General features: G+C 44.6%; 1 protein-coding gene across 2 annotated transcripts in view; it reads right to left on the bottom strand.

Moving 5' to 3' along the window:
* CEMIP2 (cell migration inducing hyaluronidase 2) overlaps positions 1 to 24531 on the bottom strand; it is a 75009-nt gene that overhangs the window by 14910 nt on the left and 35568 nt on the right. For both annotated transcript variants that reach the window (XM_074994772.1, XM_074994774.1), the window contains exons 7-16: positions 23224 to 23393; positions 17516 to 17725; positions 16950 to 17155; positions 16621 to 16690; positions 15160 to 15288; positions 12426 to 12514; positions 9368 to 9499; positions 8495 to 8530; positions 7734 to 7889; positions 6863 to 7040 (exon numbers count right to left, since the gene is read on the bottom strand). In XM_074994772.1, coding sequence (XP_074850873.1) covers positions 6863 to 7040; positions 7734 to 7889; positions 8495 to 8530; positions 9368 to 9499; positions 12426 to 12514; positions 15160 to 15288; positions 16621 to 16690; positions 16950 to 17155; positions 17516 to 17725; positions 23224 to 23393 — 1376 coding nt within the window. The remainder of the gene's footprint in view (positions 1 to 6862; positions 7041 to 7733; positions 7890 to 8494; positions 8531 to 9367; positions 9500 to 12425; positions 12515 to 15159; positions 15289 to 16620; positions 16691 to 16949; positions 17156 to 17515; positions 17726 to 23223; positions 23394 to 24531) is intronic.

The raw sequence follows: 24531 nt of genomic DNA, 5'->3' as shown, positions 1-24531 counted from the left end.
AGATCAGACTATTGTAAATTAATTACATAAAAATTAAAAACCAAACAAAAAAAAACTCTTTGAGCTGGAAATCTCGCACAAAGAGGCTCTTCTGATTTCCCATGTACACCTTTTAAACAAAAAAAGAAACAGACAGAATAGCAGGAGAGAGTTGAACAAACCTAACAGAACTTCTCATGAGATTTTAGTATAATCATTTCTGGCCAAAATAGGACTGCAGCAGAGAGTACGGTTTTCAACCTTCAAAAGGTCCAGTTCAGTCTTAAACATAACACAAGGCAGGAGAAGCTGACTGACATCTGATCTGAACCCATCCACCTCAACGCTAGCATGTGACAGATACCAAAAATGGGAAATGTAGGACTTGCATATTTCCCCTCCTCCTCATCTGCCAGCCTCTTCAATGTTTCTGGAACTTTCTACAGGAGCCCAAAAGGTCTTTAAAGTGGCAGATATGCCTTCTCCAAACTACAACTCCCTTGCCCACCAGACATTACCTGAGAGAAGAGAAGTTACTCACCGTAGTAACGATGGTTCTTCAAGATGTGTCCCCGTGGGTGCTCCACAATAGGTGTCGGGCTCGCCCTGGTGCTGCAGATCGGATCTTTCCAGCAGTTTCTGCTGGACCGCGCATGCGCCGGCGCGCGCCGCTCCCTTGCGCGCTCCCGGCCACATGCGCGATCTGGTCCCTGCCAGTTCCTTGACCAACCGCCTTGGATGCTCCTGAAAAACACTAAACAGAGATCTGAAGGGGGGAGGATGGGCGGGTGGTGGAGCACCCACGGGGACACATCTCGAAGAACCATCGTTACTACGGTGAGTAACTTCTCTTTCTTCCTCGAGTGTCCCCCTGGGTGCTCCATAATAGGTGACTACCCAGCAGTAACCCAAGAAAGGAGGTGGGTAATCGGTTTATGTGCAGCTTGCCCCCGAAAGGACCGCTGTCAAGAGGCGGGTATCCTCTTGGAATACCCAGTGTAGGGCATAATGCTTGGCGAAGGTGTCATAAGATGACCAGGTCGCCGCTCTGCAGATGTCTTTTAGCGCGATGCCCTTGAAAAAGGCTGTTGATGCTGCCACCGCCCTGGTGGAGTGAGCCCTAGGCGGGGCCAGTAAAGGGGTTTTCTGAAGTTTGTAGCACATCTTTATGCAGGACACAAAGTGCTTCGAGATTCTCTGTGAAGAGAGACCCTCTCCTTTTGACCTGGGAGCGAGAGAGACTAGGAGTCTGTCCGTTTTCTGGAAGGACTTAGTCCTGTCTATGTAGAAGGCCAACGCCCTCCTCACGTCCAGGAGATGCAGGCGTGCCTCCTTGCTGGAGCTGTGAGGCTTCGGGTAAAACGAGGGTAAAACTATAGGCTCGTTAAGGTGGAACTCTGAGGAAACTTTCGGAATGAAGGCTGGGTGCATCCGTAAGGTTACCGCCTCCTTTGAGGATACTGTGCAGGGCGGCGTTGCAATAACTGCTGTGGGCTCACTCACCCTGCGAGCTGACGTGATTGCAAGAAGGAAGGTTGTCTTTATCGTAAGGAGACGGAGGGAAACTGTGGCTAAAGGTTCAAACGGTGGTCCTGTTAGCGTGCTGAGCACCAGGTCCAAGCTCCACGATGGTGGAGGCGGTTTCCGAGGGGGGTACAGGTTTACCAGCCCCTTCAGGAACCTGGTAACAATAGGATGGGCAAACACCGTGGGCCCTTCCTCTTCATGCTGAAAAGCCGATATAGCGGAGAGGTGGACCTTCAACGAGGATAGGGACAGCCCTCCTCTCGAGGTCCAGTAAGTATTCTAGTATTACAGGTATAGGCACATCAAGGGGAGCTAACTGCTTGGTAGAACACCATGCAGTGAATCGAGTCCATTTCTGCTTGTAGGTCTTCCTGGTAGAGGTCCTTCGGCTACTCTCCAGGACTTGTTGTACTCCCTCCGTACATGTACTCTCTAGGGAGCTGAGCCATGGATTAACCATGCTTGTAGGCGCAGGCCTCGGGGCTGTGGGTGCGGGTGCAGTATGGACCCCTGGGCCTGCGTGAGCAGGTCCGGCGCCACCGGAAGGGGAAGCGGTGGGCGGTCCGACATGCGCAGAAGCAAGGGGAAACATTGCTGTTGATCCCATGTTGGGACTACTAGGATCATGCGGGCTCTCTCCCTCCTGGCTTTCCGCAAGACCTTGTGGATGAGCACTGTGGGGGGAAACGTGTAAAGCAGGGGGCCCTTCCACAAAATGGCGAATGCGTCCCCCAAGGACCCCCGCCCCAGTCCTGCCCTGGAGCAGTATTCGGGGCACTTATTGTTGTGTTGAGTGGCAAACAGGTCTATCTGGGGAAACCCCCATGCATGAAAGATCGGTCGTAGCAGATCGGAGCGGATCTGCCACTCGTGTGTGAGTGCGAAGCGCCTGCTCAGCTGGTCTGCCTTCACGTTGTGAGCGCCTGGTAAGTACGAGGCTTTCAACGTTATATTGTTGGCGATGCACCAGTTCCACAGCCGGACTGCTTCCGCACATAAGGCACGAGATCGAGCTCCTCCTTGTCGATTTATATAAAACATGGTGGAGGTATTGTCTGTATTGATCCCGACTACTTTGCCTTGTATGTGGTCTCGAAAGTGTTTGCAGGCGTTGAACACTGCTCTGAGCTCCAGTATATTTATATGCAGTGACTGTTCCGTAGGGGACCACAGTCCTTGCGTCACCTCTTCGCCAATGTGTGCTCCCCACCCTATGTGGGAGGCGTCGGTGGTGAGAAAATAGAGATTTGTGGTTGGTGAAAGGGTACCCCTGTTAGCATGTTCTTGGGGTTTACCCACCATTGTAGGGATCTGCGCACCTCTGTCATGGGCGACACCACACTGTGGACGGTGTGGGATGCCAGCTTGTAGACGCTCGCCAGCCAATGTTGCAGGTTGCGCATATACAATCTGGCGTTCTGTACCACGAACATTGCTGCTGCCATGTGGCCTAGCAGCTGCAAGCACGTTAAAACCGGCACCGTCAGGCTGTATGTAATGACTTGCACTAGGGAGCCGATGGCGCGAAAGCGAGCGTCGGGTAGATAAACCCTTGCTGTGATAGAGTTTGTGTGTGCCCCTATAAACTCTATGTCTTGTGTGGGGTCAATCTTTGACTTCGCAAGGTTGATGACCAGGCCCAGCGAAGAAAACATGTTTGCTGTTACGCGTATCATGCGTAGTACCTCTGCCTTCGAGGCCCCTTTCAGTAGGCAGTCGTCCAGATATGGGAATATAAATACCCCCTGTCTGTGCAGGTAGGCTGACGCCACTGCCAGGGTCTTGGTAAAGACTCTGGGGGCTGAGGAGAGGCCGAACGGCAGAACCTTGTATTGGAAATATTCTTTGCCGACCATAAACCGGAGAAAATGTCTGTGTGCCGGGTGGATCGTTATATGAAAATACGCATCTTGTAAGTCGAGGGCTGCAAACCAATCTCCATCGTCCAGTGCCGTGAGTATAGAGGCGACTGTGATCATCCAAAAACGTTGTTTGCGCAAGTACCGGTTGAGGCCTCGAAGATCTAAGATGGGCCTCCAGCCTCCTGTTTTCTTCTCTGTGAGGAAGTATTGTGAATAAAACCCTTTCCCCTGGAGTCGCTCTGGCACTCTTTCCACTGCCCCTATGAGCATAAGGTGGTCCACCTCGTGCTTGAGTTTCACCTCGTGGGATGCATCCCTGAGATGAGGCCTGGGCGGAGGTCTTGGCGGTGGGAGCGACTGAAAGGGGATCACGTAACCCGTGGCTATGATCTCCAGTACCCATTTGTCTGTAGTGATCTTTTGCCATTGTGAGTGGAACGGTCGGAGGCGATGATGGAACATTAATTGTGGATGACATTGTGCGATGGTAGTAATAGTGCAGCCCTCGACCTGTCTGTCAAACTTGTTGCCTTTGGGCCTGCCCCGAGGATGCACGGCTCTGTTGGGAACGTCGCCTAGGAGTTCTATACCGTTGTTGCTGTTGATGCCGCCCTTGGTCGTAGCCCCATTGGTACTGAGCACGCTGAGGTTGGTACGGGTATCGCCTTTGTTGAGGGTAATACTTTTTCTTTCTGTATGGAGGGGTATAAATACCCAGGGTTCTGAGTGTAGCTCTTGAGTCTTTACTGGAATGAAGGACCGAATCAGTTGACTCTGCAAACAAACTTCTGTGTGTCGAAAGGGAGATTGACAATTTTTGCCTGCAGATCCCTCGGGATACCCGATGTCTGAAGCCAGGATTCCCTGCGCATGACCACTGCCGTAGCCGTTGAGCGTGCCGCCGTGTCCGCTACGTCCAGGGCGATCTGGACTCCTGTCCTCGAAGCTGCACAGCCCTCTTGCACGATGGCCTTCAGCACCGGCTTCTTATCTTCTGGAAGTGAATCCATGAGAGAAGCCAGCCTGGAGTAATTGTCGAAATTGTGGTTCGCTAGATGTGCTGCATAATTTGCCATTCTCAGCAGCAGGGTGGAAGAGGAGTATACCTTTCTGCCGAATAGCTCTAGCTTCTTGGCATCTCTGTCTGTTCCCCCCGCTTTGTACTGGGAAGTCTTCGATCTCTGCTGAGAACGATTCTACCACCAGTGAATTTGGTTGTGGGTGACTAAACAGGAACTCCATGCCCTTCGCCGGGACGAAGTATTTCTTATCCGCTCTCTTGTTTATAGGTGGAGCGGAAGCCGGGGTCTGCCATATGGTGGTAGCAGACTCCATGATTGCTTCGTCGAGCGGGATAGCTATTTTGGACGAGGCCGGAGGCCTCAGGTTTTTGAGGAGCTTGTGGTGTTTCTCCTGCACCTCTGCTGTTTGGATGCTTTGTGTGAAAGCCACCCTTTTAAACAGCTCCTGAAACTGTTTGAGGTCATCCAGGGGGGCAACATCCTCGGGGGCCATAGCCTCGTTGGGGGAGGACAAGGAGGAACCACTAGGGTAGGCCTCCCTCGAACTCTCAGGGTCCTGCTGTCGGTGGTACACCCTCTCACTGGAGGCTTGCGAGGGAAAATCTCGGGGTTCCAAAACCAACTCCCCCTGAGACAACTGTGTTTCCGTCCCCGTCTGTGAGTGCCCGCGGGGATACTGGATGGTCGAGGGGGACATGCTCCTGGGTGTATGCCTGTGGTGTCTATGCCCAGCGCGATAAGGACGACTGTGGCAGCACGGGCACGGTTCCTGGGATGGAGACCTGGACCACTCTCGAGGTGCATACCCCCGATGTCTGGGAGAGCGAGATCGTCTGGATGACTGAGACAATGGTGAAACTGGTTTGTGATGGTACTCCAGGGGGTCAAATCCCAGGAAGGGCGAGGGTGGCCCGAGCCAAGGTGATGCTGGTTGGGAGGAACGGAGAAGGAGGCTCTCGGTAGGCTGGGGGAGGACCCATGTCTCCTGGTTGGTGTTCGCAGCATAAGGGGACGGCTTGTTGAGAGCAGCCCTGCAGTCCTGCCCAGAGAAGGGCTGCGGTGCCGGGTTTTTGCTGCTGCCTTTCCCCTCCCCTGCGGGGCTGGCTCCGCCCCTTCCCGTGCCGGGGATCTCAGCCCCGCTGTCAGCGCCGTGCTCGGCACGCTTATCTGTGGTGCCGCGCGGATGGCCTCCTCCGGTGCCTGCAGGCTGCGTGCCTGTTGGCCCTGCACTGTTGGCGCTGAGGGGGTCTGTGCCACTTGCGGTGGTGCTACCGGTTCCGGTGTTTGCCTGGCCGCCGCTCTGAAGGCTGTGCATGCCGGCTGCTTATTAATCGGAGGCTCAGCCTCTGCCACGTGCGCTGCCGCGCTGCCGCTTGTTTGTGACTGCGGCTGGGCGCTTTGTGCTACGCCCGTCCCACTCGCTGTGGCCGCCAGCAGGGATCGGGCTGGAGAGAGCTTCCTCCGTTTCTGCGCCGAGGGGGTGAGGGACGCCGCCTTCCTTTTATGGAGCCCTGTGGGTCCCTCCGATTGAGGCCTCTCCGGCACGTCTGGCTGGAGGGCCTTATCAAACAGCAGCATTTTCAGCCGCATTTCTCTATCCTTTCTGGCTCTGGCTGTGAGCTTTGCACAAAAGGAGCATTTCTGGGTAACGTGCGATTCCCCCAGGCACCTAATGCATTGACTATGCCCATCAGAGGCCGGCATAGCTTCGCGGCACGACTCACACTTTTTGAATCCTGCAGAGGACATTGCGGTGAGTCTTTGAGCTGTTAATAGGGTACTTAGCACCTTCTTTGTGCCTGTTCCCCTCTCACGGACCCCAGCCCGCCACAGCAGGAGGCCTACTGGCCTTCACGTTCCCGCATTGCCTCCGCTCCTCCTTCTCTTTTACTAAGAACTTTCTACATATATTTTTATTTATTTATTTCTTTATTTGCAATAAAGAAAGAAAGAAACAATCTAACTAAGAACTCTGAAACTCTAACAACTCTAAATACACTGACTCTGGCTGCAGCCTGAGCGGATTCCGTCTGCAGCCGATGGCGGTTAAGAAGGAACTGGCGGGGACCGGATCACACACGCGGCCAGGAGTGTGTAAGGGAGCGGCGCGCGCCAGCGCATGCGCGGTCCGGCAGAAACTGCTGGAAAGATCCGATCTGCGGCGCCGGGGCGAGCCCGACACCTGTCGTGGAGCACCCACAGGGACACTCGAGGAAGAACCTCAGTTTACTTACAGGGAAAGACAACCCAGGCCCAATGGTGGCAGTCAACACAGGAACAGAGCCGGTGGAGGCAATGTTGGGAATGCACAATGGATTCCCCTTTGCTTGAAGAAATAGGAGGACATCATCAAAGTTATCTCAAAATGAGAAATCTGCCAGGGACGCTGGGCACAGAATTCATCCTTCCCCACTCCATGGAGTCTCATTTTTCCACCCCATCCACCGAAAATTAATTTTGCAATAAACTTACATTTACGTCAAACTTAACAAGCGAAATGTTGTTTTTAGGTGTTATTTGCCAGGGGTTTTTCAATAGGAATCCAATTGCACTGGTGTATCTATCAGCAGTTGGCACAAAGTTTTTGAACGTGCATTTGGTAAGATGAATGGGTCCATCATAAATCTGAAATCCTCGGATTGGGAATGTCCTTTTAAAAAACACAGCATGGTTAATAGACACACACCACCAGTGTTCCCCTTCATTTAAAAGCACTAAGAATGCACTGATGAGACAAAAGTTTGTAAGATGGGACTCTCTAAACAAATGAAGTCTTTCCACCCCTATTAACTTACAGATAAGAGTCCATGCTTTAAATTCTAACATTATGAAAGGGAGCCAAGCTGCCTGCAGGCCATCCAATTCCTTAACTTTGCCTATCCCCTGCCAGGATGCAATGGGACCACTATGCCTTATCCACACTGCTGGGAGGACAGTCTTACACCTGAGAGACTCTACAGAGGGTCAATAAAAGGTGCAAATTAGCATCAACTGTGATAAGAGATTTTGGGGTGAGAATAGCTGTTGGCGGCAAAAGAGGAATGAGCTGGTCAAACTTATTTGACATAAGCTACCCAGCCCCTGGAGTAACCGGTTTTTGTCACTACTGTCTGTATCCAAGCTGTCATCTCAGAAGCAGAGGGTGATACATTCTGTCATCAAGTCCAAACCATGCAGGCCCCACAGTAGCCACCTTTAATCTGGGAGGTTTGTTTGTTTGTTGTTGGTTTTTTTTTTTTAATTCCATGTAATATAATACTCATCAATTTATAGTGCTATTTTCCATCAGACAGAAAAATTACATTTTGGAAAAAGTGACTGTTTTGCCCAGTGAAACACTTACCGATTCCTAGGCAGAGTGCGATTTTTATTGTCTATTCCTCCAGTTCCCGAGTATTTGTTTTGGCCGCCCTGAAAGCCATAATTCCTGCTCTCACCAACAAACAGAGATTCTGATACTTCCTGGCTGGAGCCTTCATCATTTGGGAAGCTTCCATCACTATTAAAATGAAGTCTGAGATTACTGATATGGTGCTACAGTACAAAGGAAATTTATATTGTTCTGAAATACAAAGATATCCTACAACTTCTAACTATTGTTTACTTCTATCTAAACAAAGCATACTAAGTGTTTGGTTTAGAAATGTATCACATTACACAATTTCATTCCTGTTTTTAAAAAAACCCTAGCCTTAAACTACAACAAATTTAAAGTTGATTGTAAGTATTACATTTTCTTGTTCCCCTTGTCCTCCACACCACTTTCCAATTTTTTTTAAAGTATTAAGAACATTTTAGTTATACCAGGCGTAAAGCTAGAATGTTATAAGCTTTCCTAGAGTTCTGGTGATATCATCTAATTACCTAGTGTCATGACCTGATGTGTCATAGTCTCAGCAGAAGCATAGACTCTGGGTCAAAAGTGATGAGACATTCCCTTTATGTAAGTTTTCTTCTCATCTTTTACACACTTACAATATTTGCACATTTGAAGTTCGAAATAGCTCCAGCATCACATCATCTTCCTATTGTTTGGCACTTATTGTCAAAACTAAAGCAAGGAAGACTGAATACCATAATGAAATCCCATACAAAGATACTTACCTGGCAAAAGTTAAACCTATTCCATTGTCAGCAAACCTGTAAGAGAAAGTAATTTTGAACAAAGCAAATTTTAAAGCATGTACTATACTTTAGTATGCATTAAATGTGTATTTTTACTTTCTCAAAGGGTGAGAACACAGATTCACTTCAAACTGATATGAATCTTATTGGCGTATGAAATTAAAAAAAAACATTAAAAAGTTACCATAGCTATTTCATTTACAACTTTCTCGTGTTTAAAAAAATTGGTGTAACTGTTTCTATAGTTTTATTAAGCGGCAATATGATGGCTTCAGAGAAACCTCAAACATACTAAAAATCAAAAATTTTAGAAGTACTTTCTATGGTCTCATTTATTGTTTGGATTTAAACTCTCTCTTTTACTCATTTTAAATCCTTGCTTGTTTTTTAACTGAAATGAAATTCCCAAATAATCTTGCATGGACTTAATTTCATCCCATTGGCATGGAACAAGAGAGCCAAAAAAGTTTAAATGCTTTAGCCTTAATATTCCTCTCTCATAACTCTATTTTAATATTGGTTTTTCCAGACTTGACAACTCACATTTCTAACTAGCTTTCATACAGTTGGGCTATGTCTAGACTGCAGGCTTCTGTAGAAGTCTGCTGCATCCAAACAACACATCCGCTTCTCCAAGACTACTCTCGGAAAAACAGATGCGTTCTGCTGACATCCCTTGCATACCTCGTGCCATGAGGCACAAGGAATGCCCTGGCGGAGGGGCTTTTCTCAACATTTGACCCCGTGCGGATGGGCCAAATGTTGGGAAAGCCTTTCATGACAGTACCCTGTAGTTTAGACACAGCCTTGTTCAGAATTACAGAGGGAAGATGTTTGCTCTTGTGCACCTACCCAGAGTTCTGAATGATGATGTCCCCGCCTCTGACCCAAGAGCCATGATCATTATTTTTAAAAGCAATTAGTCTGTCAATCAGAGCAGCAACTCGGGGCTTCTCAGGGTCAGCATCTTGATGAGGTCGAAACCTTAGAAAGAGAGGAAAGAAACACTTGAGAGGACGTTGTCAGATTTACGCTCGGTATATGTGCACATGGCTCCATTATATAAACACCTGAACTCACTGGACAGGCAGAGTTAGCTTCTGCAGTGTGCCTGAGACAAAAAGACCCAGGCTGAAAGATGAGATGAGATGAGATGAAAACCCTGTTTTCACTGTGAGAGGACCCCAAAATCCTCCATTCCCAAAACCAGGTCTTCAGAGATCTGACCACCCTATTGGTTGAAAGAAGCAGTAAGAAGACGGAGCATTAAGCTTTTCCTCCCAGAAGAGCTCGGATATCTCCTGCTACAGTCTCCTATCATCCTCTGAGCTGCGTCTTCCTGTTCCCTGTCTCCTTTATCCCACAACTCGGGTCCCAGACTCTTATCTCTTGCCTTCCTTCCCTCCTTTTCTCCTTGCAGCAATAATCTAAGGGCATGGAGAGAGGGAGGATGAAGAATGACACTGACACTGAGAGGACACAGGAGCTATGGATGCTCTTGATCAGAGGTATCCAACATGTGGCCCATGGGCCAGGATACTTTCTATCCAGCCTGCAAGACTGGCAGTGGTGCCATTTTGAAAGCCATCTGGGCAGCTGAGAGCCACAGGTGGCTCTTTAAGGAATGTTCAGATACTTCTTTCTCTCTGGTAACCTTCCTCTTTGCTGCTGATTGTGCAACCACCAGACCCTACAGTCTTCAGGAAGCTGGTTCCCAAACTGGTTGTTCTTGCTTCTGTGATATGAGTGTAAAGGGTGTTCAGGGAAGGGGGTAGCACCTCTGGTGTAGGGACTTGTCATGTCTCTTTGGGGGCAATTCATGAACCTTTGGTCCACACCTGGCACTCAGCTCTCACATGTGGCTCCAAGGAGCTGTAGCATGTGCAGTTGCCACACCCTGATAAATCACTTTGACAGGTGGGCAAAACCAGGTGAGGGTAGCTGACAGGTCTGAAACCTTCGGTGAGATATGGACCTGCCTATCCCAGCATGTGAAGTCAGCTCCGGCGGACTGGGCAAATGAGATCAACAGCAAGACCAACGATCACGAAGGCGCTCCTGCAATGCTCTGTGGACAGCGAAGGGCATGACAAGGCACTGAAGATAGCATGGCCATCCACTGCAGCCTAGGAAGTCTCCAGCCGTGACAATTTCTCATACCACTGGAACCAGGCTTCTGAGGCCGAGAGAGAGTGGAACTCCCCTGTGCAACAGCTTTTCCACTATAAACACTCTCCTGCACAGGTTCTCTGCACACATTCTCATCTCTCAAATCAGTCTACTTTATTAGTCTGCTTTATCCTTCTACATCTTCTGTTTACTTCAAGTCCTGTGGCGATGGGGGGGAGGGGCAAAGCGACAGGTGGAGGTGACCACTGGGAGTTGTAGTGCCAGACCTACACCTTGGCAGCAGGTTGACTTTGGTTGCTTGACTCTGACCCTGGGACAACTGAGGAGTTCAGCAACATCCTAGGTGACTGGGCCTTTTTAGGAGTAGCACTGCTTATCCTCCACAAGGGAGGGGACTAGAAAAGGTGTCCCAAAACTTTTTTGTCCAAACCAAACTGCCCAGCATGTCGCGACTGGCAGTCCTACCCTCACAGTGGTCACAAAACAGTGAAAAGAAAGATGATATTTGGAACATGGAACGTTTGCAACCTCTTGGACAGGGAGAACAATGACCCTTATAGCAAGAGAATTGGCAAGCTACAAACAGTGACATAGCTGCCCTCAGCGAGGCCAGACTTGCAGAAGAAGGATCCATCTGCAAACTGAAAGGAGGCCACACCTTCTTCTGGAAACGCAGACCAGAAAACGAAGACAGACTCCATGGAGTGGGTCTTGCCATCAAGACATCATTGCTGCACCAGCTTCCTAACCTACCACCTTGCATCAGTGAGCATCTGATCAAGCTCCACTTCCGCCTCAACCCCTCATGCCACATCACAGTCGTCAGCGCTTACGCCCCCATTCTGACCAGCAGCGATGCAGGAGAAGAGAGTTACTACAAGGACCTTGACCGTCTTGCGAAAGCAACTCCTCCTAGTGACAAGCTTCTCCTGTGGGGTGTCTTCAATGCCAGAGTTGACAAGGACTGTAGGAACTAGAAAGGGATGCTGGGGCATCAGGGCCTTGGTAACATAAATGCCAATGGCCGCCTTCTGCTGATCTTGTGTGCAGAAAATGACCTGACAATTACCAACACTCTTTAGGCAGGCCAATAAATACGAGACCACTTAGATGCACCTGAGATCAAAACAGTGGCACCTGATTGTCTGTGTCATCAGTCGCAGGCAGGACATTCATGATATTAAGATCACCAGGGCCATGCAGGGAGCTGAGTGCTGAACTGATCATAGACTCGTCAGATCTGTCCTTGTGCTGCACATCACAGCACTGCACCACAAGAAGCCTAAGGTTGTCAGACCCTCCCTCAACATCAGGAAGCTGAGTTGATGTACCCCTCAAAGACCTCCTTATACCCCTGCTAAAGAACCACTGCCTTATACTGAATCACAAACCAGAGTATCCAGTCATCAGAAATCTTTAATGCATTTTCAACTTTGCACATCAGATAAGAAAACATTTTTTCAGAGCCTGCTGAAAAAATAAATGGCTTACTATGCTTGGAAGAGCCATTTCAGGACCAAGGTACAGAAGGAGCAACCAACTCCCAGAGCTCTGCTGATTCAAACAGCTGGAAGGTGGGTCACTATGGGAATGCATTTATACAAATAAAATAGCAACAAATCTAACAACTACCATGTTTTGCAGATATTTTAAAAATATATTTGCAGTAACACTTTCCTACATTAGGTTATGAATATTTTGAAAGGGAAGAATTCCATTACAAGAACTCAGCTATTCTAAAAATTGTAATATTCAGCAGCTTTGAAAGAAAAGATTTTACCTTGCATTGTTGTCCAGACAAAGATATTCCCGTGCATCCTCAGCACTAGCATTGGTGGTTTTTACACCTTTATCAATAAATAAGCCAGCCTGAAACAAGTGAGGAAAAAAAATAATTCACCTGACCCAGCCACAGGTAATTCTGTAAAGCTATCTTTGTCAACAAAGCTGAAATGGAGTTTACAAAACAGGTGAGAGTCTCTATATGTATAATACTGGGTTTGTTTGGTTTTTAAACATACTCTCTTCTAGCTCTCCATGTCCCATTGCTAGCATATTCCTCCTAAGGAAGTGGAAAAGAAGCCAGCCTGGAAAAACCTATCTCAATATTACCTAGCCCAGGGGTGAGCAATAATTTTGATAGGGTCTCACTCCAAGAATTTGGAAAGTGATCTAGGACCATACTCTTCCATGAGATTAATGGAGCAGGTGCAAGTTCCGGGATGCAGGGTTGGGTGCAGAAGAGAGCGGAGTACAGGATGTGGTGTGGGATCTGGGACGGAGTTTGGATGAAGGAGGGGATTGTAACTTGTGGAGGGAGACTGAGGTTCAGTATATGGATGCAGAAGAGGATTCTGACCTGGAAGAGTGGGGAAGGAGAAAGGGCAGGGTCTGAGAGAGGGTTGTGACCTGGAGGAGGGGTACAGAAGGGGATGCAGGAGCAGGGGTGTAAAGGGTTTGGATTACATGGACTAGGGCTGCAGGAAGCAGGTCCAAGAGTTGAGGGGGTAAAAGAGCAGGGACTCGGGTGCCAGAGGCTCTGGTCAGGAGGCACTACCTGGGTGGCTCCCAGCCAGCAGCCCCGCAAACTCCTTAGCCAGGGTCACTGCCTTCCAAGCCCCTGCATGTGCTCAGAGCAGCTTCAGGAGCCATATGCCCTGCAAACAGGCAGCAACTCTTGGCTGGACACCCAATGGGAGGTGAAAGATTTTGCTTGGGGCCAGGACAGCATGAGAAACTTCTCTCCTCCCTGCCCCGTGGGCTAGCAGCATTCTCAGAGCCCTGCAGACAGCTTTTCTGTGCGCTGAGCCTGGGTGTGGCAGGCAGGGAGCCAGCTGAGGCTCCTGTAGGCTTGGCAGGTTGAAATCGGCCCCGGGCCGTATTTTGACCAGCCCTGACCTACCCCTGTCACAGGATGGAAAATGTCTGTTGAAATACTGTAGTTTAGAAGTCCTTTAAAACATTTGAAAGATCTTGTTTTCAAATGTAATTAACTGAAAAAACTGAATCTACTAAATAGTCACCTCACAAACACTTTTAATCTTGGCTTAGAATAAGGGTCAGCAACCCCAAGCACAGGTGCCTAGAGCAGCACGCAAGACAATTTTCATCAGCATGTGAAACGGGAGCTGGCTCAAAGCCAGGCCACCTGTGGATTAACAGCCAACCAGCTAATGTTATTGACCACCACCTAAATGGTAAAGCTCTGTACCTTAATTCACTAATGAAGTGGTTGTAAGTAGGATGATTGGTGACTTTAAAAAGTATCATCGGAACTCAAGCTGTAGAGGTCAAAAGGTCAAATTTTGGTGCTCCGCCTTCAAAAGGTTGCTGACAGCTGCCTTAGAATGTTCCCTACCTTCATCTGAGTTTCAGGTAACATAGGAATGTGTGATTTGGTTTAAGCACCTCTGATTTGAATACACATTAATCTGGCTCTCAATAACTGCCTTCAATTTTCAAACAAAACTGTTTTTAATATATAGCCCCCTAAAGTTGTGCATTCATGCTGTGAGACTGCTACTGTTATTTAAAGCAGGAAAGATTGATACAACCAGAAAAATTAGAAAAAAAAAAATAAATCAGAAGAAAGGCAATTTAGAAGAGAACATTCTAAATTATACTATATGCAATATTTGCTGTTTAGGACTTGACTTTCATAAAACTCTTATGTTATCTTTAAGCTAACAGAGATGAGTAAAGAAATACATAAATGGGTTTTACAAAAAAAAAAAATCAAGATATAAATCGCTAGGTAGAGCAGATACAATGTAAGTATAACACTTTTTAATGAAGGGCTATAAGGTAAAAAGAAGAAGAAGAAGAGAGGACATCTTATTTTGCCAGTTGAAGTTTTTTAATTTAAATGAATTAGGATGATTCAGAGTGGTTCAAGGGTCTCTTGCGCATGCTCCCTGCTATTGCAGATGTGAGCTGACAACAAACTACCACATGAAATGGTCTATGGGCTTCACAGGTCACATGCTGAGAGACTATAAAGATGCACTTGAAGTCTGTGTGTTAGTGACCCAAGAGGAACAGGTCACTGACAGTTTCCAAACTACAACTTTCAGGTCATGGTCACCCTGATCTGTGGTATACCTTGACTCTCACGGATCACTGCACTTCGGAGCACCAGATGAGAGCCTTAAAACACACTTAGACTTCAAATATTGGAAAAACTAAATTTCAGTAAGCACGTTGTGCAAAAGCCCCATAAATCACAGATTTTTGGTACAACTTCTTAAATCCCCTCTTAAAAAAAAAAAGGAATGTTAAACACCACAACTACTGCAGGGTTGCACATTACAAGGAATTGCACAAGCATTTGATTATACTATGTGCTACTATACTAAATGACAAATTTCAAGAAGAGCAAGATTTCAGTCTTCTCTTTGCCATTATCGCTTTTTTGTTTAATCATGCAAGTCTTAATAGTGAAATATTATCACTATTGTTATTATTATTTTTATTATTATAATTAAAGCCAACATATTAAACCATTACTACACTACCTTAAAATTAGAATGAACTCTGTTGTTATAGAAGATGCCTAATGGTGTAAGCTCTGCTTTGGTTTCAAGGTTTAAACCATGAGACTCGCCTGTAGAATTCTTGTGGAACAAATACCATATTCCAGCATCCTGCAAAGAAAAGGGTGAGAACATGTCTTAAAAATGACAATGATCTGTGTAGTGTCAGCACAGTTAAATAATTTTTACTGCTTTATTAAGGCCTGCCACCAAGGAAGGGCAAAGAGCATAACTAACACAGGACCTGGTGATTCAAAAGGGCCCCGGATTCCTGGCCACCGAACTTAAAATCTCAAAGAAAAAAAATACAGCCTTTTGCGTTTCAACAACAGCTTATATTTTTGTGTACTCAGTCACACTTTGTTCAACAAGATAGCAAGTAATTTTATTGTAAAATGTGCATAATTTTTTTCCCAGTTGTTCTTATGAATTGCTCATCCCTATCACAACTGAATGATGTGGCCAAAAAAGAAAAAAAAAGAAGTCTGGCCTGTTTGGAGCTCAGAGCCAATAATATGCAACAGTTTTCACATGCCTTTTTTGCTCTTCGTTTTCTTTTCATTCTGCAAGCACCTGTTCTTAAAAAGGTGAGGTTTATCAGTAAGCAGAAGCCTGCAAACCTCCATCCCGTAAGTTACCATGTAAGAGAGGCAGCAAGGACAGAGGAATAGAGCAGGAGCTCCTGCAGCCCCTGTACACGACATGAGAGTTCCATGTTGAATTGCTGAATGTGCTAATATGGCGTGGCTATCAGATCCACACTCTTCAGAAAAAACCCTCAAGCTGTGAATGATCGAGAGCAGTATGGATGCTCTAGCGCAAAAGCTTGAGCAGCAGTCACAGAGCTGATAATGTGCCATCAGAGGAAAAGAGAATGATTTTAAGTCACCAAAACCCTGTTTATGTTTGATACCTGGAGATGGAACCACCTCATCATTATTGGATGTCTTCTACTTGTCACACTATTTTAGGTGGCAGTATTGAGAAACACAGACTAACCACATAGCCAATGCAATTAACACATCTTAGTCCTCCATAATAAAAACTGCCCAGCACAGCTGTTTTGGATTCCAATTAGTATGACCAAATTTTAAGACCTGAACAGTAGCCACACAGTTTGCTAACAATATAAACTATGGAAAATACTGAAGCCTTAATTTTAGACTGAATGTGTTCATTAGATCCTTTATTCACAACTGATTCACAAGTATTAATAATTCAGAAAAGGAAGAATTATCTTCTGTTCTCTTCAGAACAAAAGATATTCAGTATCTTTCCATGTCTTTTTAGAAAGGATGCCTGCCTATATAATGCCACTGTACTTTTAAACATAAAAAGGCAGACATCTACAATGAAACACTGAAATGCCTCCCTTTATAACAGTGCATGCCTGAGCTCCCTGAATATAAATATTTTGTATCAAAGACTGTTTCTGTGCCTTACCTGTGAGCCCGCTGCTGCATTATTTATAAGATGATTGTTGGGATGAGCAATCCAGAATGTTGAAACAGCCCTGCAATATATTATTCAGAAACAATAAATAATTCAGAAGCTATATACTATAACCCTCTATCCCTATAGAACTTAGCGCTTACGTCTAGCAAACTAGACTTGCTTTGCGTGTCAAATTAGCATGTACTATCTTAATTTCCAAGTAAAAAAACTACATAGGAAACAATTCACCTTCACTAGCCTACATAAAAAGCCAACAGATTTTCAAATATTTAATTATTGAAACCAGCTTGATTTTATTTTCTCAGCCTCATACTCACATGCAGTCTGTGGATGGCACTGGGACATAATTTCCAAACACTTTATCTTTAATAGCCACACACATGGTACTATTCCTGTCTGTGGGAAGAAGAGTGCCTGGTTTGGTGACTAATCCAAGGTTGTGGAACAGAGTATTCCTTTGTTCAATGCCATCCTCTAAGAAGAAACAGTGGCCTAGTGTGTCATAACCAATGGTGTCCTTTATCTGCAGGAAAAGCAAGTTCATTGTAGCATTAGCAATAGCATTCACTGAAATTTGACAAGTGCCATTCAGTTCTACTATGCTGGCATAATTGCAAAATGAAGTTTTAATAATAGCGATAATGGGTTAGTCAGAAGTCAAGTTTTATTTGTTTCCCAGAGACACACTGCTTGGATGTTGGCTAGCTGCAACACTCTACACATTCAATTTGTCAGAAAAATCACTGTTTACATCTGGTAATTATGTTCTAACTTTTTAGTTGTGTTGTGCATGAAAATATTTTCACACTGACTGTGCTTTCATTTACTTGGCATTTACTTTCAAACAAACAATTTAAAATGGCATCTCTCTCATGGCACTTACCAACAAGCCATTAGTTGCATGAATTGTCACACATCTGGAGAAAGAATGATGAATAGAAACGCCATCCAGGTAAGTCCTGTAGCTGTAGCCTCCTTTCTCATCCACATCACCACACAAGTGGAAGTGAACAGGATAACTTCCTATCAGCTGCTGGCCCATTTGCCTCAATTCCACATGGGAAAGATGAACGGCTGTGAAATTCTTCAAAATCTGGAGCGTGTAAGAAGATGACATAACTGAATAATCGATTATATTTTTAAATTGGTAGAAGCTTAAATGTAAAGCCACGGTGAACTGATCTCCTCTAAGTACACACAAGTTCTCTGGACTATTAAAGGGCTACACAATTTTCATGTTTTGCTTTATATCCAAATTTATTTAAAAAAAAAAAATTCGGTGGGGTTCATGAGAGACATACACAAACAAAATGTTCAGGTTATCAGAACAAAAAAATGTTTCATCAGAAATTTTATTGTTGCATCGAGTCAGTAAAATGACTGTTACTGGAAGTATCAAAAATTATACATTCTTAACATACAGCCAAATGGTATTCAAACAAGTAAGAAATTATCTCCATATATATGTACGAAAACTGTATTCATTTAATTAAAACTGTTGCATAATTTAGAAATTTAATTTATTTAGCGCAACATTCTTGTTCACACAAAGACCTAGAGATACAATTAAATGTAGATACTAAGCTGATCCTTAAAAAAAAAAAAAAAAAAAAAGAATCCTTTGTGATTACTATAAGCAGAGGACAAAATCTGAACTCTGATTATAAGGGATTTCCCAAAATCAAGACTTCTAGATTTGCATGTTATTACAACATTCCTTGAAAAACAACATCCCAAACCCTCTAGTTTAAATTTCCACTTGACTTTTGTTGTAACTCCACTTTCAATTATTCAGCTTCACGAACAATTCTGCACTGGGGCCAATCCCATCATTTAAAAAAAAAAAAAAAAATCTGAATTAGAAAACCCCTCAATCATTCTTCCCCAACGCTGCAAGTGAGGATTGTAAGAGACTGAAATTTTTTTCTGCATCAGAACGACACACTAAACTAAAACAAAGTCCAACTACACATGCTCACATGTGTCCAGCCCTCAAGAAGGAAGAACTACGTAAGGCCTTTGCAATGCTAATACTTTTGTCAGTAAAACTTTATTGGGCCAGCGGCGTGGGGGGAAAAAGCCTCCCTCCTCACTGACTTAAGTTTCAACATCAAAAGTGGCACTGCAGACAGTGCTATGTCAGTGGGAGATGCTTTTCCACCGCATAGCTACTTCTGCTCGCTGGGGATAGTTTAGCTGGAGATTGGAGCGCACTCTCGTGTCAACACAGAGCTGGGTAAACAGTGAGTCCCTACAGCACAACAGCTACACTGTCAGATCTGCAGTGTAGCCTTAGTCTGAACAATAACTTCACAGTTTTAGATACGAGACGTGGATTGTACTTTGGCTAAAAAGTGATAAGCAGTTCCCACAGTATTATGGAATTTCATATTAAATGGTGTAATGGGCTAGTAGACAGCTAGGTATTGTACAAAGTCATTAAGATGATGGAATTGGACAAAAGAATTGGTCAACAGCAAATCTGTCTTTTTCCTTTTGTCTTAAAAAAAAAGTGAATGAAATGCAACCACGTACAGTTATGTGAAGTTAAATCATAGGGATCGAAGAGCCCTCAGGAGGTCATCAAGTCCAACTGACCGCTCAAAGTAGGACCAATCCCAACTAAAATCATCCCAGGTCAGGGCTTTATCAAGCTGGGACTTCAAAACCTCTAGGGATGGCGGTTACACCACCTCTTTAGGTAACCTATTCCAGTGCTTCACCATCCTCCTGATGAAATAGGTTTCCTAATGTCCAACCTAGACCTCTTTCACTGCAACTTGAGACCATTGCTCCCCGTTCTGTCATCTGTCACCACGGAAAATCTCCATCCTCTTTGTAATCCCACTTCAGGTAGGTGAAGGCTGCTATCATATCCCCTCTTACTCTTCTCTTTTGTAGACTAAATAAGCCTAAATCCTTCAGCCTTTCCTCATGAGTCATGAGCTCCAGCCTCCCAATCATTTTTGTTTCCCTCTGCTGGACTCTCTCCAATACGTCCACATCCCTTTTGTAATGGGGGGTGGGTGCAGAATCAGACACAATATTCCAGGTATCGCCTTACCAGTGTCAAATAAGGTGGAATAATCACTTTCCTAGGTCTGCTGGAAAAGTTCCTAATAACGCAGTCCAATATGCCATTAGCCTTCTCAGTTGAAGCCCTCACTCCCTTATTCGAACCCCTTGCTCCTGTCTGGAGCTCCCTCCCACACCTTGAGCCCCTCATTTCTGGCCTCATCTGCACTCCCAGCCCACAGCCTGTACCTCCTCTCCCACCCCCAACCCTCAGAGCCAGTCCAGTGAAAATGAGCAAGTTACTGAGTGTGGGGAAAGTGAGTGACACAGAGGAAGGAGGAATGAAGTGGGGGGGGTTTGGAAGAGCAACGGGGCAGGGTAATGCTGTTCAGTTTTGTGTGAGCAGAAAGCTGGCATCCCTACTTTAATCGGCAAGCTAAAGAAGCAGTGACTGACAATTTCATCTTTTTATCTGCTGAGCTTAGGTTTGTCACCTTAGGAGCCTTGTCTATATCTTTATTGGATCAACTTCTGTCAGGCCAAGTAAGAGATAAAAATTGACTTTAGATACACAAATTCTGTTTTTCTCAGTTCTGCTCCGGAATCTGAAGAAGTGGGTCTTTCCCATGAAAGTTCATTACCTAATAAATAATATTAGTCTTTAAGGTGCTACAGGACTGCTTGCTTTGTTTTGCATAGCTGGAATTAACATATCTAAAATAAGTTTTTTGGTCACAGTCCCCGCAGCAGGAGGTTGATGAGAGAAACTCGTACATTGATTTCCCTTACTCATGACTGACCGTAGTACCGCGGTTGACTGCAGCACCATGACAATTTGATCTAGCTTATCCTCACTAAGCCTGCTAAATCAAACCGCAGAAGATGAACCATCAGTGCGTTGATCTGCTGGTAAGTGTAGACATACCCAAAGTAAGAGAAAAGCTTTCCAGCCACCAGCAGCATTTAGGGGCAGTGTAATGGGGTGACAGAAATTAGCTTTACTGCATTTGTTCCCATGTAACACCAGTTGAGACTCTGGCCTCTTGGCCGTGTTTACATTAGCCCAAAACTTCAAAATGGCCATGCAAATGGGCATTTCGAAGTTTACTAATGAAGCGCTGAAATACATATTCAGTGCCCCATTACAATGCTGGCAGCCCCGGGACTTCAAAATTGCCATGGCTCGCCACCGCGCGGCTCATCCAGATGGGGCTCCTTTTCAAAAGGACCACGGCAACTATGAAATCCCCTTATTCCTAACAGCAGATAGGAATAAGGAGATTTTGTAGTTGCCAGGGTCCTTTTGAAAAGGAGCCCCATCTGGATGAGCAGTGTGGCGGTGAGCCGCGGCAATTTCTAAGTGCTGCAGCTGCCAGCATTCTAATGAGGCACTGAATATGTATTTCAGCGCTTCATTGGTAAACTTCGAAATGCCCATTTGCATGGCCATTTTGAAGTTTTGGGCTAGTGTAGATGTAACCCCTATGTTTAAACACACATAGTAATGAACATTAAAGCTATGAATTAAGGTCTGATTCTGAGGTACAGTTCAAGCTTATATTACTTTCTTAGTATAAAAAATTATTGTCAGCCTGTAGTTTTTACTAAGTCCAGGCATTTTAATCAATTGTAATAGCCTATTTTACCCATATGTACAGAATTAACAAAAGCTAAAAAATGCTTAGTGGTAGATGTTTTTATAAATAAATGTTAACATAAGTTTAGAAACATCTGCCCAAGTACTCAGAGCAGACTCACAAGAACAATTTAAGGCCCCTGATGTCTCAGAATATTTGTTTTCTGTTCCATCTTCATCCATCTGAGGGGCCCACTCAGAGTGAGTTATTGCTGCATTAAAGACAGGCTTTGTAATGCTATCAACATGTCAACATCTTTCTCCACTGAATTATCTTAATACAATAGGAAACTTAAAACCCAATTTATTCCCCTCCCACATGACAAAGGCTGCAGCACAAGAGAGACACTCTTTCCCACTATTATGAACTTAACATCTATGTCCAACACATTAGAAAGGAGACTAAGCCCATGAGAAAAAAAAAATTGTGAAAGCAAAGTAATTTGCATTTACAAGGACGAAGCCTCAAACATTTCTAACTTGCTACCACCCTAACACCTGTCACTCCTTGCATCTCATATGAAAACAAGCAGTCCTGTAGCACCTTAAAGGCTCACAATTTTATTTATCAAGTAATGAGCTTTGGTGGGTAAGACCACTTCATCAGATTTCACTCCTTGCACCTAATCCCACTGAAACAAATCCGGCACATTTTAGCTTTCACCCAGAGTTTTCCAAACTAGGGATATAAAATCCTGTCTAGTTAGTTAACCATTTAACCATTAAATTTAACTGGTTAACCAATTAAATGGGGGACTCCCCCCTCCCCCATCATGGATATGAGCTGCTCTGGCCAGGCTAGAGCCCCATTTCCGTGACAGGCCCTGTAGGGCTGGAGCAGCTCCCACTCTGACCAGTTAACTGTAACAGGTAAGCCTCATTTGTTCAGGATATGGCTTACCAGTCAACCTTTAAACATCTCTATTCCAAACTGAGTCGCAACACCAAATGAGGTAGCACCCTCAGCACGTGGGGTTGAGGCAATCTCTAGTGAGAGGAGGAGATCGTTCTGCTCTGCATTTCATGACTTTGCTTGTAATGGTAAGATCACAAAGCATGGAGGACCAATGTTTGGCCCTATAGAATGGTGCTCTGCCCTCCATGCAGCAGGACGTCACATTTAGTATCTATATGGAGGTCCTGGTGCATGAAGGAGGCATTTTTTTTGAGCAAGATGGCCTCCTCCATGCACCATGACCTCATGTGCAAAGCGTACACCAAGTCATGCTGTGCAGAGGAGGCTGGTATCTTCCATGCTGTCTGGGGTCCCAGGAAGAAAAAAAAAAAAATAACTGAAGTGTGGTTCTACCAACAAAGCATTTGGGAACCTCCATTGTAACCATTAGTTTCCATACTACTGCTTTCCATCTCAGCTTTAAATCTTCCTTTAGTACACAGCCAGCCAAGATATAAATGGCAGTCCCTTCAGGGTTACATATCATTAATGCTCCTTCTATATCTTTTTATTTTTATAAGCCACTACTGATTTTGGGTGCCCAACATGGAAGGCAATAAAAGGGCCCCGATTTTAGACAAAGTGTGCTCAGAGCTTTCTGAAAAATCAAAGCTCCATTCAGGTAATTCTTGATAGGTACCTGAAATCATTTGTCTCTTTTGAAGATCATGCCCTTGCTGATTGCATATCAATTGTCAATTCATTGAACAAGCCATAATATAAATGTAAGCTACAGGCTTCAAATAATGTTATACACATTAATATTTCCATTTCTTCGTCCCTGATTCTTCAGTCTAATCCTTGGCAAATTAATTCAAGTTTTAGGAAAGCTGAGAAGAAATACTGATGGATAGACTAGCTGAATGAGAAATTTACTGAATGTCAGGTAGAGGATATTGAAAATCTAATTTCTCCATGTTTAGAATTAATATTTTGTTCAGAAGTCATCCTCAAATTTAAGGAAATTACTTAAAGCTTTTCAAACCTTAATGTGTCCACCAAATGTATCATAATTGAAGAATTGACACTGGTTGCCAGCATAGCAGGACTTTTCTGTCTCTCCCTTGATTAGGATATTCCTAGTGAGAACTCCAACCTCTGCCCTCATGTCCACTCCATCAGTGACATCTCCCATATGAAGGAATTGAGGATTTTCTGTTCAAAAATTCAGGGCAAGAAGAAAAAAAAAATCATAAATAACAAAACAACTTCTTGTACATTAAAACTAGAACTGTAACTTGTTACCTTACGCAATATGCTCAATTAAGCAACTGGAGGAGAGGACGTGCAATAGTACATTCTAAAACCTCTTGTAATAAATACTGGGCACCTGAATCCCACTATTTTGAGTGGTTAACAAACACTCCTCTTTGGAGACCAAGAGTCCACTAGAGTAGATAAAATATACATCACTGGAAGGTGATGCACATCAGGCAAAAATACTTTGTTTCTACAGGATTCTATGCAGAATGCAACAATCATCTCTTTGACAGCATTCTGCTTTGTGAAGTCTAGGCACCAGAAACAGCAACAAATTTCCTATAACCAGGTTTTAGGTTGTAGTTGACTTAGCAGTGCATTGAGAGAACTACTAGGGATTACTACAGGGAAAGGATGGGGTCTGGAAGAGGATGATCGCTGAAGACCCTGAACAAGAGAGTGAAAACTGAAACTAATCAGGAAATAGAAGCAAGGAAATGAAAAAAAGACTACGAATGTCTGAAAATTTAAAAAACAAAAAACCAGTAACATTTCAAAGGAGAATTTGCTGTTAAAAATTCAATTGGCTAATCTTTCCCAGAAAGATAGAATAATCAGAAAACCTGGTAGTAAACTCAAAACCTTTTTAAAATCTAAAGCTTGAATCCTGCAAAGACGTGTGCATGCTCACTCTTACCCACTGAGGGTAGGCCTCATTGACCTCAGGGTATAAGGCAATTCTGAATGTAAAGCAACACCCAACCAGTGAGTATTTTAAACATCAAAAAAACACCACTTTAAACAATCATTACAAGCTACTGAAAGAAAATTCCAAAACTCATTGTTCCATTTATTTCTCTGACTAACGTGGCTCTTCCTAAATGGGAGAAAGGTCGTCATGACAATTAAAAACAACTAAGAACAAAAACTAATCTATTTTTGTCTTCATGCACAAATGCTTCTGAAATATTAGCCTTTACCATCTATGTAAAATGTAAACTACAATTAGAAAAATGAATAAAATTGTCCATTTATTTCTGTAGAGTAGACCCTCAATTTAATGGGCTAATGGGGGGAAGGGGTGTCTGCTAAT

This window comes from Carettochelys insculpta, chromosome 5, assembly GCF_033958435.1.
Source record: "Carettochelys insculpta isolate YL-2023 chromosome 5, ASM3395843v1, whole genome shotgun sequence".
Classification (NCBI taxonomy): Eukaryota; Metazoa; Chordata; order Testudines; family Carettochelyidae; genus Carettochelys; species Carettochelys insculpta.
This window is presented reverse-complemented; position numbering and strand designations above follow the sequence as displayed.